Raw genomic sequence first — 13,428 nt, forward strand, 5'->3', positions numbered from 1 at the left:
TTTTCTATTTTTAGTAGAGACAGGGTTTCACTATGTTGGCCAGGCTGGTCTCAAACTCCTAACCTCAGGTGACCTGCCCACCTTGGCCTCCCAAAGTGCTGGGACTACAGGCATAAGCCACCATGCCTGGCCCAATAAAAGGTTCTTTTGAAAAATTACACTATAAAGAAACAGATATCTCTAGAAATTGTAAGATGATATATTCATAAAACATGCTAGTTAGCTGTAGAATGCTAGTATGTGACACAGTTTATAGCTGTCTACTTCTTAGTTTTCTTTGTAAAAATGTATTGATCATTAAAATTACATTTAATACATGTAAGTTAAACTACTGAAAATAATAAGTGTGAGGAGAAACAACTCTGTATGCAAAGTATGTGAAGAATGAAGGACTTTTTTTTGTTGTTGATAAGGGAAAAAGTATGTAATTTTGTCCTAAAATAAGATTACTGGTTATTCCAGAATAGGAAAGAAGAAAATGTAGGATGAAATCTGAATGGATATGGAAAGCTGTAGGTTTGTAGAAAAGGAATTCTTTATGTGTTCAAGCTGGCTAAGACTAAATTGATTTCTATTTAAAGTTTTTTTTTTTTTTTTTTTAAATAACATAACATGAGCCCAATAGTGTGCTGATACAAAACTAGAACTTGGTTTTCTTTCTGTTAAAACAACGAAGTTTTCTTGGAATATTGATCTGTTCTTCATAAGAGATTGTGAAAGCTTTTTCTTTACCTTTTAAGTAATCTGTCTAGGAAACCAAAATTCTGTGCCTTATCAAAATAATTTATTGTGCTTTGTGTTTTCTATGCTTTTTCCTTTTTTTTTTTTTTTTTTTTTTTTGAGACAGAGTTTTACTCTGTTACCCAGGCTGGAGTGTAGTGGCTTGATCTCAGCTCACTGCTGCCACCTCTGCCTCTCAGGTTCAAACAATTCTCTGCCTCAGCCTCCTAGGTAGCTGGGATTACAGGCGCCAGCCACCATGCCCAGCTAATTTTTGTATGTTTAGTAGAGATGAGGATTCCCTATCTTGGCCAGGCTCGTCTTGAACTCCTGACCTTGTGATCTACCCACCTCGTCCTCCCAAAGTGCTGGGATTAGAGGCGTGAGCCACTGTGCCTGGCTGTCTTCTCCTTTTAAGAGAACTTAAGTATTGTTTCATAGTGATCTATGATCCTGTTTAATCAGCATTCAAATCTTTTCACATTTTTGACAGTTTTCCAAAATCAAATCCTCAATGAATTCTTTATCTTGGATTGACCTTGAAATTTCCCCTAGGTCCCCTGGAAAATTTCAAAGGACTTGTTCTTTCACCTAGTAAAAATGTTGTTTGATATATTAAATTATGTGGGAAACATTATCAAGTAAAGAGTGATACTTAAACTCTTCTAGGTTATATTTTTATGGGTAAATATTAATAATAAAAACATTCCAGAAATTATGTGCATTTCATAAACATTTGCCAATACCCTCATTTTCCATCATATGTCCTGGTATATAATGTTTTCTATCAGTCATGATACCAACTATTATTTAAATGTTGTGTGCCACAAAAATAACCAATTCCCTCATCAATTTTATCATTTTTATAATGAACAGATGTTTAATCACAGACATTTTATGTCTTTTATTATCCACAGATAGTTTTTTTGTGTGTGACTTTGATTCTTCTTGAAAGCTCCTATAGTCAGCTTATAAGCCAGAATGCTTCATTTTCAGTAAAACTGATTGTCTCAGAGATCCATGGAAACGACTATGCCAGGTACTCGGGGGTAGAGCCTTCTACTGGCGTTGCTTAGATACCACTAAGTGGTATTGTAGACCATACCACTGGAATGAGTATGTATTTCCAGAGCTAGTAGAGAAGCTGGTCGGTTCATAAAATGCTAACCTGGGATAAAGCAGAGGAATCAATTACATGGGGTCAAATAAACTAATTAATTATAATTTTTATGGCTATTGTTTTGGAACGTTTCTCATTCTTTAATGTCTTATTTAAGGACCCTTTTTTTTCTGTTTTCTCATGCTTTCTATAACTCATGACAATTTAGTAGCTTATGTTTTTGTAAAAAGAGATGAAACATCTTTTCTTCCAACCTGATTCCTGCAGAATTCAGAAACACTTATTGATTATTCTTATTCTCAATGGCAATACAATTATTTGCATAAGTTCAATAAGGTTCTGCCTTCCTTGAAACAGGACATATTTGGAAAGATCAGTTCATAACCAAGGCTTTGACTGGAATGTTGTATTTGAGAATGATATATCGAATCAGATATATCCAGACAGTTTTAAAGCACAAAGACTTCATGGAGTCAATGCTTACAAAGTCCTCTTGGGCAAACTGGCCTGTTAACTGGCTTATAGGGCAGAGGTACTCAATCCGTAGGTCATGGACTGGGCCACACAGCAGGAGTTGAGCAGCAGGTGAACCAGCATCATCCCTACCCCCAGTCCATGGAAAAATTGTCATCCACGAAACTGGTCCATTGAGCCAAAAAGGTTGGAGACTGCTGTTACAGGGTTCCCAGCCTTACAGGTGGGTAAGGAAGGTCACTTCCTGGCAGGTCCAGGAAGCTTAGGATCTTTTGGGAACCTCAGGAAGAGAGGGATTCACCCAAATCTATAGTTCTTATAGGAAAAATATGGTCATGCTTGGCTTGACTTTTAAGCTTCAAGAGGCTTTTAAAGTCTAATCTGAGATTCCTCATGAAAAATTCCAGCAAAAAAACCTCAAAAAGGCCTAAGTGGTCATTCTTGCTGCAATTATGTAAATCACCAGGCCAAATCTAATGAGATCAGGCTTATTTTGTAAACAAGAATTTTCAAAGGAGTGACTGGAGAGAGAAAATTATAGTGTACCTTTGTGGGTTATGAAATTCTAGTCCCGTTATTTTTTTTTGGCTTTCCGTTGTCAACCTGTGTATTGGACTGGATCCTGCCATCTTATACATTTTGTCAGTTCTTCTAGTTTCCTCTGATAGCTGACTACAAGTCTCCAAACTAACATTTCTAATTTTTCCCCACCTTCCTCACTTGGCATCACTGATAATTAAAACTATCTTTTTCCTAAAGCCCAAGAAGTTGAAGCTGTACCACCTGGTATAAACTGGAAATCACCACAACTTTTCATATATGGGTAACTTCATGAAAATCTCTTCTTTCCTTGAACAAGAAGAGGGACCGACAAAGACTCTTCTTAACCAAACTTTAGTCAGATTTCTCTAAGCCCTTTTCTTGTCTAGGCCCCTCCTTGTAATACCTGCATAGCCTAGTTTCAGCAAAAATCTTGCTAAGTTAGTTAACAGAAAATCTTTTACCCTTGATATCTGATCACCCTTGATATTTGGTCAAATTGCTCATCCCCCACCAGGCAATATGTGATCACCCTGGCTTGCCTTCAGCAAGAATATTGTTAAGGTGCTATAACCAGAATCCCCCTATGTTTCCTCTTAGTTATTGTACATCCACTGGCCTTCATCCTGCTCCTTGGTAATAAATCCCTGCTTGTTAATGCTGTATTTGGAATGGATCTCAGTTCTATACTGAGGTCTGTTTCCCTTTATTATAATAGTTTCTGAATAAAATCTGTTTTTACTGCTTTAATCACTACCACTTCTGGCTTTCTTTGGCAATATCGAAAGTATACAATATGGAAGAGCAATTACTGTCATGTGTTTACACTGACAGATATTTCAACTTACAGTTGAATAAATCCAGTGATGTACAAAGTTTGAGTTGGTGCTTTGTGTACATACAGAATGTCCAGGAGGGAGATTATTTGGCAACTTTTTGTTCTATTTATTATTGAAAACCTAGTATATGGAAAAAGATACAATGAGATCTGTTTGTGAAAAGGAAGGCAAGATATTGCTATGCAAATTAAAAAGGTGGCCTCTAAATGGAAATTTATATTGTGTATTTGCAAATAATAGTTGGTAGTCAAAAATCCTCCACTAGGTTTTGATTTATTATTGAAGGAAATACTGCTAATTATCAGTACTATCAAACTGTAGCCTTTAAGGATGTATATATCTTTTTGGCATACTATGTGAGGAATTGGGCTGTAAGTATAATCTGACTATTGAGGTAAAAAGAGCCTCATATTAGTTTTTAAAATGAGAGACAATGAAAATATTCCTTCATAATGCTGATAATTCAAGTAAAGACCATTTTGAGTAACTTAATTGAGCGACATGTCACAGCAGTATATTAATTCAATATGTTGAATAGCTTGAATCTTCACTTCAGTCTCAAAATATTCCATCTAAAAAATCTGCAGATGACAGATTAGAGTTTCTTTTTAAAAAATGGAACAGGGGCCAGGTGCGGTGGCTCATGCCTGTAATCTCAGCACTTTGGGAGACCAAGGCGGGCAGGTCACAAGGACAAGAGATCAAGACCATCCTGGCCAACATGGTGAAACCCTGTCTCTACTAAAAATACAAAAATTAGCTGGGCATGGTGACATGCGCCTGTAGTCCCAGCTACTTGGGAGGCTGAGTCAGGAGAATTGTTTGAATCCAGGATGTGGAGGTTGCAGTGAGCTGTGATCGCACCACTGCACTCCAGCCTGGCAACAGAGCGAGACTCTGTCTCAAAACAAAATAAACAAAAAGAAACAACAACAAATAAAACTGAACAGTGGTATAAATGGTCTAAACTTAAATGTTTTCCCATACCTTTCTTTTATAATTTCTTTACTTTTTAGAAACACATGACTTATTTTCATGTTTAAAAGTTCTGTCACTACAAATGTAATGTTACTTACATAATGCTTCATGAGAAAATGAGGAAATAATACTTTTTAGAGCTAAAAGCAGTTAAAGAATGATTAGGAAATCTATTTACATTGTCTCCCCAGTTGAAACGGTCAATCTTTCTGCATTCATTTGTGATAAGTCTGTCAATTTAATGCCGGATAGAGTTCTGAAACATCTTTAGTGATGATTCTTTATAATTTTTAGGTTCACAATAGTCTAAATATCCAGTTCTCCCTGACAAAGCCACCAAATGTTTATTGTCATTTTATAATCATTAGTGGGGAATCAAGAGTTTATAGTTTGGTTAAAGTAATCATGATCGAAACTAGTTGGATGTGGAACTCAAGGACTTGTGGGTTGGAGTCTTTGTCATTGGGTCAGGTGTTGACAATTTGATAAGTGTACAAACAAAATACAGTCTCTTTCACTGACAAGAAATAATAATATATATTTTATTTTAAATAAATTATTAAAAAAATTTAGTATTGTGGTCCATAGATGCTGAAATAATATTTGTCACCTTTGTAAAAAAAAAAAAGTTGTGTTGGCTAGGTGTGGTGGCTCACACCTGTAATCCCAGCACTTTGCGGGACCGAGGCAGGCAGATCACCTGAGGTCAGGAGTTCGAGACCAGTCTGGCCGACATGGTGAAACTTTGTCTCTACTAAAAATACAAAAAAATTAGCTGGGCATGGTGGTGGGCATCTGTAATCCCAGGTAATTGGGAGACTGAGGCACAGAATCACTTGAACCTGGGAGGCAGAGGTTGCAGTGAGCCGAGACCATGCCATTGCACTCCATTCTGGGCAACCAGAACAAAACTCCATCTCAAAAAAAAAAAAAAAGGTAGCATTTGTTGATCACTTACTATGAGGCAATCATTCTAAGTGTAATAAACTCATGTTAACGGTGAAGGAGTCAGTGGTTTACAGACTGATGCATGGAGAGAATAACTTATTGAAACTTACCCTGCTGTTAATTGACAAAATTAGGATTTGAACAGAGTCAGTCTGGTAGTAAAGTCTGCTCTTAACCACTATCTGGCAGAGATAAATAATACTGTAGGAGTTCCCGAGAGGTCAATTCAAGTATAAGTATTTCATATTTTGAGGTTTCCTAAAGTATTTCTCTACTTCTTTAATATACAAGTTGCCCACATTATTCTCCTTCTCATTATTACTACAACCAGTGAGTATCTTGATTAGAATCTTTCTGGGAGAGAAGCAGTTACTAAGAAGGGAATACTTCATAGACAGAGAGAGGAAGGATCATTTTTGTGGTCACAGGTTATTTTCTTAGTCTTAGCTAAATTTTTTTTTTGGGGGGGGACGCTATTGTGGTCCAAAGACAATTTAGGTGACTCATAAGCTATCACCTCTAATCCCCCAGATGGCTCAAAATTGCATGCTTATAAGAGTATCTCAGTGAGTGAATAGCAGTATCTCCTTGCATGAAAAATACACACATATCATAAATACTTTTAAAAATGAAAGTATCTCAGTGAGTGAATAGCAGTATCTCCTTGCATGAAAGATTTACACATATCATAAATACTTTAAAAGTTTGAGTTTAATATAAATTCAAAAATATAAATCAGTTTTCCTATAAATATACTAAAAACCTTTTTATGAATAGCAATTTAATGTATTTTAAAGCATTTATTTTGTACAGCTTTTTTACTAAATTTATCTTATTACTATTTGTTAAAAATAAATGGAAATTCAAGTTTATAGTCTTGCTCTAAATCATTTTCTAAAAATCACATTTCATAATGTAATGTTTTTGGCTTGTTTTAAATATACCCTCTTGCTGGCTGGTGTGTGTTGGAGTAAAGCTTTCTTTTTTAAATCTAGTAGCGCCCTCTAGAGCAAAAGGTAAAACACAATTTGTTAAGAAAGGAGTAGTTTCACAAATTCAAATATTCTTAAAATTTCCTATCCTGTGTGATAGTTTGTTACTTAGAAGTACCAAAGAGCTGGCCAGGCATGGTGGCTCTTGCCTGTAATTCCAGCACTTTGGGAGACTGAGGTGGGTGGATCACTTGAAGTCAGAAGTTCTAGACCAGCCTGGCCAACATTGCAAAACTCTGTCTTTACTAAAAATACAAAAATTAGCTGGGCATCATGGCTTATGCCTGTAATGCCAGCTACTTGGTGGAGGGGCTGAGGCAGAAGAATTTATTGAATCTGGGAGACAGAGGTTGCAGTGAGCCAAGATTACACCGCTGCAGTACTCTAGCCTGGGCAATAGAGTGAAATTCCCTCTCAAAAAATAAAAAAGAAGTAGCAAACAGCTGAACCTAAATGTTGTTTTGCTCAAATATATATATTCTTTTCAAGGATGCCTTTCAGGTAAGTCCTTCTTAGCTAAGATTAAAGATTAGTATATCTTTTTCTTACCTCCTTGTGAGTGTAATGGTACATAATTTTATTTTTAAATGGATATTTAAATAAAATTACCCATAAGTATTGAATTTCTTGTTGACCAATATAACATGCCAAAATTTATTGTATGTCCATTTTGTATGTGATAGTGTGTTTGTTTTGAGGATTACAAAATAAATAGAGAATAAATCACACCCTCAGTACCTATGCTCTTATTTCCGCTTGTTTTTTGTAATAGAGCATGACACATATTGGGTCTGGTAGTGGTCTTGACTAAAAAGTTATCTTGATTAAATTAATTAATAATATTATTGATATATATCCATTTTTCATTACAGAAGAAAATACTCAGGAAACATCCCAGATGAAGAAAAGTTTGGCAGAAAAAGTTTCTCTCTATAGAGGTGACATCACATTGCTAGAGGTAGATGCTATAGTCAATGCGGGTGAGTAGTTGGTTTTTCTGTGATGTGTTTGTTATGTGAGTATTATTTCAAAATATTTTTAATAAATAAAAATGTAAGTATTTTAGAAAAAAATCCTTTCTGATGTAGAAACGCTTTTCTTCTTGATTAAAAACATTGGAGATTTTTTTTGTATGTTCTTCAATTAATGTGCAATTTACAGCACCCTCTACAGTGAAAAGCACTAGACTGAGATTAGGGTACTGGACCACTGGATAAGTGACAGATAGTTGCAGAAAGTTATTCAGACAGAACTTTAGCAAGTATGTTATTGTTAGTTTCATAGCTCAAATTAATAGTTGGCCAACATAAATACAAGTTCATCAAACTTTTTTCTTCTGAATAGGTTGTCAGGCAGTGATTGAACTGTGTAAGACAAAAGTGAAAATATAAAGAAATTATTTGAGTGATTTCAAAACTTAAGTAGTTTGGGTTCAGGTTTTCATTTTCATCATGAAATGCTTAATTTTAACCAGCATATTCCAATTATTTTAATAAGTAATTGTCTAGTTAATTTTTCTATTTCAACATTGGGAAAAATATAATAGATGTTACATTTTATTATGTGATTATATATCAAAAAAGATACAGTAGCTGTGATTCTATAAAAAATATTGTCAATGAGAGGATATTTAATGGTTTTAATTTGTCTTTTGTAAAGTTAGGCTGTTTGAAGGTTGACAGTGTCAAAAACAAATCTGGACTTGGGTAAGGAGAGTCTTTAAACAGACTGTTACAAAACAGGGAGGAGGATGATTGCAGAGGCAGAATATTGCAGCAGGATAACTGCTTCAACTATGAGCTATAAGTGTCTCAAGGGTTAAGCACAAAAGGGCTTTTCTTTTATAGTAAGGAGTAAACAAGGCTACAAAGAATTGGGGCTGAGGAATTGTATGAGGGGGTGGCTTGAAACAGTTATCAGGGAATGTTTTTCCCTGAGATCAGCTGGTTCTGGGAAGGGCTGTTAAGGAGGGGTTGCTCACCTTCCATTGCTCCAGGCTGGACCAAAGTTCAGGGGTTTCCAGGAAGGAGAGGAGCCTGACTGAAGTTTGGTCAGGTTGTTTGTGGGCACTGACCAACCAGAATGGTAAATGGGGACAAACAGTTCGGCGAATCATGTATGAGACAGAGAATGGGAATTTGGAAGGTCTATGTCTGGCCTTGTCATTGGTTGCAAAGTGGTCATCTGTCAGTTTTACCTAGCAAGCCCTTTCCCACAACACAAAAGGGTGGGGGTAGTTTCTTGACTGTGGCTTTTTCCAAGAGTACAGAGCTCATGTGAAGTTCACTGTTATCTCCAGGTTCCCTGTGGTGATAATAAATTCACACAGGATAGTAGGAAATGCTTTGGCAGCTGAACAGAAGGGCCTTATGGAGAACTGAAACATTGTGCGAGGATATTGTACAGTTCTGGCAATTTAGCAGAAAGTTCAGATACTGGTCAGCTTGTTGTTCCCTCACAATCGGGTATCAGTTACAGCTGGGTGCGGTGGCTCACGCCTGTAATCCTAGCACTTTGAGAAGCCAAAGTGGGTAAATAACTTGAAGTCAGGAGCTCAAGACAAGCCTGTGGTGAATCCCATCTCTACCATAAAATACAAAAATTAGCAGGTATGTTGTTGGCAAGCGCTTGTAGTCCCAGCTACTTGGGAGGCTGAGGCAGAAGAATCACTTGAACCTGGGAGGCAGAGGTTGTAGTGAGCTGAGATCATACCATTGCACTCCAGCCTAAGTGACAATTGAGATCTTGTCTCAAAAAAAAAAAGAGGTCGGTGTCAGTTGCTTTGTACCAGCTGCTTTGCCATAATCAAGGCTCAGTTTTCACCTTTCCTTCTGATGCCTCTACACTTCCTTTCTCCTCTGCTGCTTCTACTTCCTGTCTAAAATGTAAAACTCTTCTTGAAAGAGGAGGCTGGGTCATTTAATCACCACCCAATATGACTCACTCCATCCTCAGGTTACCTCATAGTGTACAGGTCTCTGTTATATGTGATATCTATGGATTGTTCATTTGTGGCCCTGGGTGTCAGGATGCTTTCTTCTGTCCTGTGGCGCCTCTGGGGAGCACAGGTCCTTGGAAAGGGTCTCAGGAAGTCCTCTCCAGTAGTTTTAACAAGTTATCACTCTAGCTAGTAAGTTAATATATATGCCCTAAATTCTATAAATATATGAGATTTAATTTTTAAAAATTTAAAAGATTATATCTATCCATATGTATGTAAAAGATATATGCACACATGATCTTATATATATATACACATATATGTATATACACATGATCCTAGTTTTGTCCTGAGGAAGTCCAACTGATGATATCTACTTCATTTTAAAATACTTGAAGATCACTCTCACGAGTTTTCTTCTTGTTATGAAGATAACATTGAATTTGCTGTGTCAGCACACACTTAATAACAGTAATAATGGTCTTTTTTTGGATTTTGCTGTCTTCCCATGGGAGCCACACAATAGTGCCATTTTCTCTTTTTGTGTCCACTCCCAAAGCAATGTCTTCTTCTTAAAAATACTTAATATTGTATATTTGTTAAATTGAATTATTTAATATATGTAATTGAATTTGTAGCATCTCTGACTAATAGGACATTCAGCACTGGAGACTTGACACAGTGAACCATCTGACTCTGGTTTTGTTATTTATCTGATCAATCAATAAAAATATTTTGAGAGTAATTACTGAAATAACATAAAATGGTGCAAAGCAGAACATCATTAACTACCTCATCACTATTTTGTTTTTCAAATGTTATTATCTTGCTCTTGCCTAAATGTGTAATTTTTCATAGCTGCTACATAATGTATAAGGGTAAGGTAAGTTTATATGAAGACAGGAAGCAACTTTTGTTTACTCCCAAGAATGATTTGGTAATTTTAGCTCACCTCTCTGGCTGTGATGATTGTAATTTGGCCATGTTTTACATCTCACAAGGATAGTCTCATCAGGAATGGAAAAGGGATGCCAAGTGAATGTATGCTGTAATGGCTTTATTTACAGCTTTCTACTGTGCAGCTTGTTTGCCTGGTATGGAAGGAGCGTAACAGCTGTTAACCTTTCAGGTGAACAAGTTAACATGGAGGAAACTAGAGAGCTACCTCTACTAAGAGGGAGTGAAAAAAAAGTACCCCTAGTCCTTATGCCAAAGCAGCCCAGTTATCACCTCCTATTAGACTTCTGATGTTCTCTTTTCATGACCAGATTAGTACATTGGAACACTTGATCTTAGTTGCTATGAATGAACTGATTTGATATTTTAAACTTCTTTCTAATAAAGTGTTTTTTTGAATTGTCCTAATTTCTTTAAATGTGACCCAGGATGGACTTCTTGTGTATTATATGTTTCTCTCTAGGAAATTATGCATATTTAGTATGTTTTAATAGAACAGATTTTGCAGGCATTATAGAACACAGGGTGGTAGCACAAGTTTAGAGTTAGGGAGACCTGGGTTCAAATTCAGGTTATTATAACCAAGACTGTTTTTTGTTTAAACTTTTTATTTTGAAATAATTATAGAAAAGACAAAAATAATGCAGAGTCTTATGAACCCTGTGTAAACTTTTCCCAATGGTGACTTTGTATATAGCTATAGTACAATATCAAAAGCAGATTTTAACAAATAATTTCAACATTTATTTTAGATTCAGGGAGTACCTGTATACTTGTTACATGGGTATATTGCATAACGCCAAAGTTTGGGGTATGATTGACCCTGTCACCCGTGTACTGAGCATAGTACCCAATAGTTAGTTTTTCAACTTTTGTGCCTTCTTTTCCTTCCCCTTTAGTAGTCCCCAGTATGTATGGTTGCCATCTTTATGTTCATGTTTACCCAGTGTCAAAAACCAAAAGTTGATATTGGTGCATTACTGTTATCTAGACTACAGACTTTATTCAGTTTTAACCATTTTTAAACTTGCATTCATGTGAATTTGTGTATATTTGTGTGTAGTTTTGTAGTTTTATTTCATGTATAGGTTCATGTGACCACCACCTCAATCTAGATACAGAACTATTCCATTATCATAAAAAACTCCCTCATGCTGCCACCTTTGTGTTTATATCCACCTATCTGCCTCCTTCCCTGTTTTTCATCTCTATGGTTTTGTCATTTTTAGAATGGTATATAATTCTAAAAATACATAATAATGCTGCAGTGAACATGCCATGCAGATATCCCTTTGACATACTGATTTAAGTTCCTTTGGATACCTATAAGTAGAATCAATAGACCATGTGGAGGTTTTATTTTTAGCTTGTTGCAGAACCTCCATGGTGTTTTCCATAATGGCTCTACTAATTTATATTCCCAACAGTGTGCAGGAATTCTCTTCTCTGCATCTTTACCAGCACTTGTTATCTTTGAACTTGACAAAAGCCATTCCAACAGGTGTGAAATGGTAGTTCATTCTGGTTTCCATTTGTGCTTCCCTAATGATTAGTGGTGCTGAGCATTTTTTTTTCATGTACTTGTTGGTCATTTGTATGTCTTTTTCTGAGAAATGTCTGTCCCATTTGTCTGTTTTTGCTTTCATTGCCACAGAAATTGAACTTACAGTAGAAAATATGGTTACCAGAGGCTGGAAGGGGATTAAAGGAAGGGAATGGGGAGTTGTTGATCAAAAGTTACGAAGTTTCAGATAGACAGGAGGAATAGGTTTTGAGATTTATCTCATAGCAGGGTGACTGTAATAAATAATAATGTATTATATATTTCAAAATAACTAAGGAAGTAAATTTCAAATGCTTCACCATAAAAAATGATAGATAAGTGAAGTGATGGATGTGTTAATTAGCTTGGTTTAATCATGCACGTTGTATATACATATATCAAAACATCACATTGTATCCCATAAATGTATGCAATGATTTGTCAATCAAAATAATATTAATAATAATTAAAAAGGCATACAAATGGAATCATACAGCATGTAATCTTTTAAGGTTGCCTTTTATTTTTACTAAACATAGTGCCCTTGAGGACCATTCAGATTGTTCTACATATATATATATTAATTCAATAACTGTTCATTCCTTTTTATTGTTGAGTTGTAGTTCATGTTACAGATGTATCAGAATTTCTTCAACCATTCACCCATTGAGGGACATTTGGATTCTTTTCAGTATTTCGCTGTTACCAGTAAAGCTGTTATGAACATTTATATACATGTTTTTATGTGACCATACATTTTTGTTTCTCTGGGATAGACAACCAAGAGTGTGATTACTAGGTTATATGTAAGTGCATAAGTTTTATAAGAAATTGCTAAACTGTTTTTCATAGTAGCTGTACCATTTTACATTCTTACCAGCAATGTGTGAGAGGTTCAGTTTCTCTACATCTTTGCCAGCATTTGGTGATATAATTATTTCTTATTTTAGCTGTTGTAATAGGTATGTATTAATAGCTAATGATGTTTTTTTATATTTATTTTAAATTTTTAAATTTTTCTCTCCGCTTTTTGAATCAGCATCATCATGGTTTTAATTTGTGTTTCCCTAAAGGGGTTAATAATGTTAAACACCTCTCCATACGCTTATTTACCACCTATAATTTCCTCTTTGGTGAAATATCAGTTTGTATCTTTTGCCATTTTGTAATGGGTCTCAGTGATATTTTTAAGATGTTTGTGAAGTTTGGTCATTTTTATTTTTTAAGGCCCCACGCTAAATCATATCTGGTATATACTAAAATATACTGCAGCCCACATTCAACACAGTGCATACTTAAGAGTTGGATGATAGTTGATTGCTTACTATTATGACATGTTTTGCAGATATTTAGGTAAACATTAATTTTGATTTTGC

At 35.5% G+C, this 13,428-nt stretch overlaps 1 protein-coding gene across 2 annotated transcripts in view; it reads left to right on the forward strand.

Annotated features, from left to right (window-relative positions):
- The window catches only part of MACROD2 (mono-ADP ribosylhydrolase 2), a 2,030,631-nt gene that overhangs the window by 82,412 nt on the left and 1,934,791 nt on the right, over positions 1–13,428 (forward strand). For both annotated transcript variants that reach the window (XM_032248219.1, XM_032248220.1), the window contains exon 3: positions 7,484–7,591. In XM_032248219.1, coding sequence (XP_032104110.1) covers positions 7,484–7,591 — 108 coding nt within the window. The remainder of the gene's footprint in view (positions 1–7,483; positions 7,592–13,428) is intronic.

The sequence above is a fragment of the Sapajus apella genome, unplaced genomic scaffold (genome assembly GCF_009761245.1).
Source record: "Sapajus apella isolate SASKATOON/1434 unplaced genomic scaffold, GSC_monkey_1.0 scaffold65, whole genome shotgun sequence".
In the NCBI taxonomy this organism is placed as follows: Eukaryota; Metazoa; Chordata; class Mammalia; order Primates; family Cebidae; genus Sapajus; species Sapajus apella.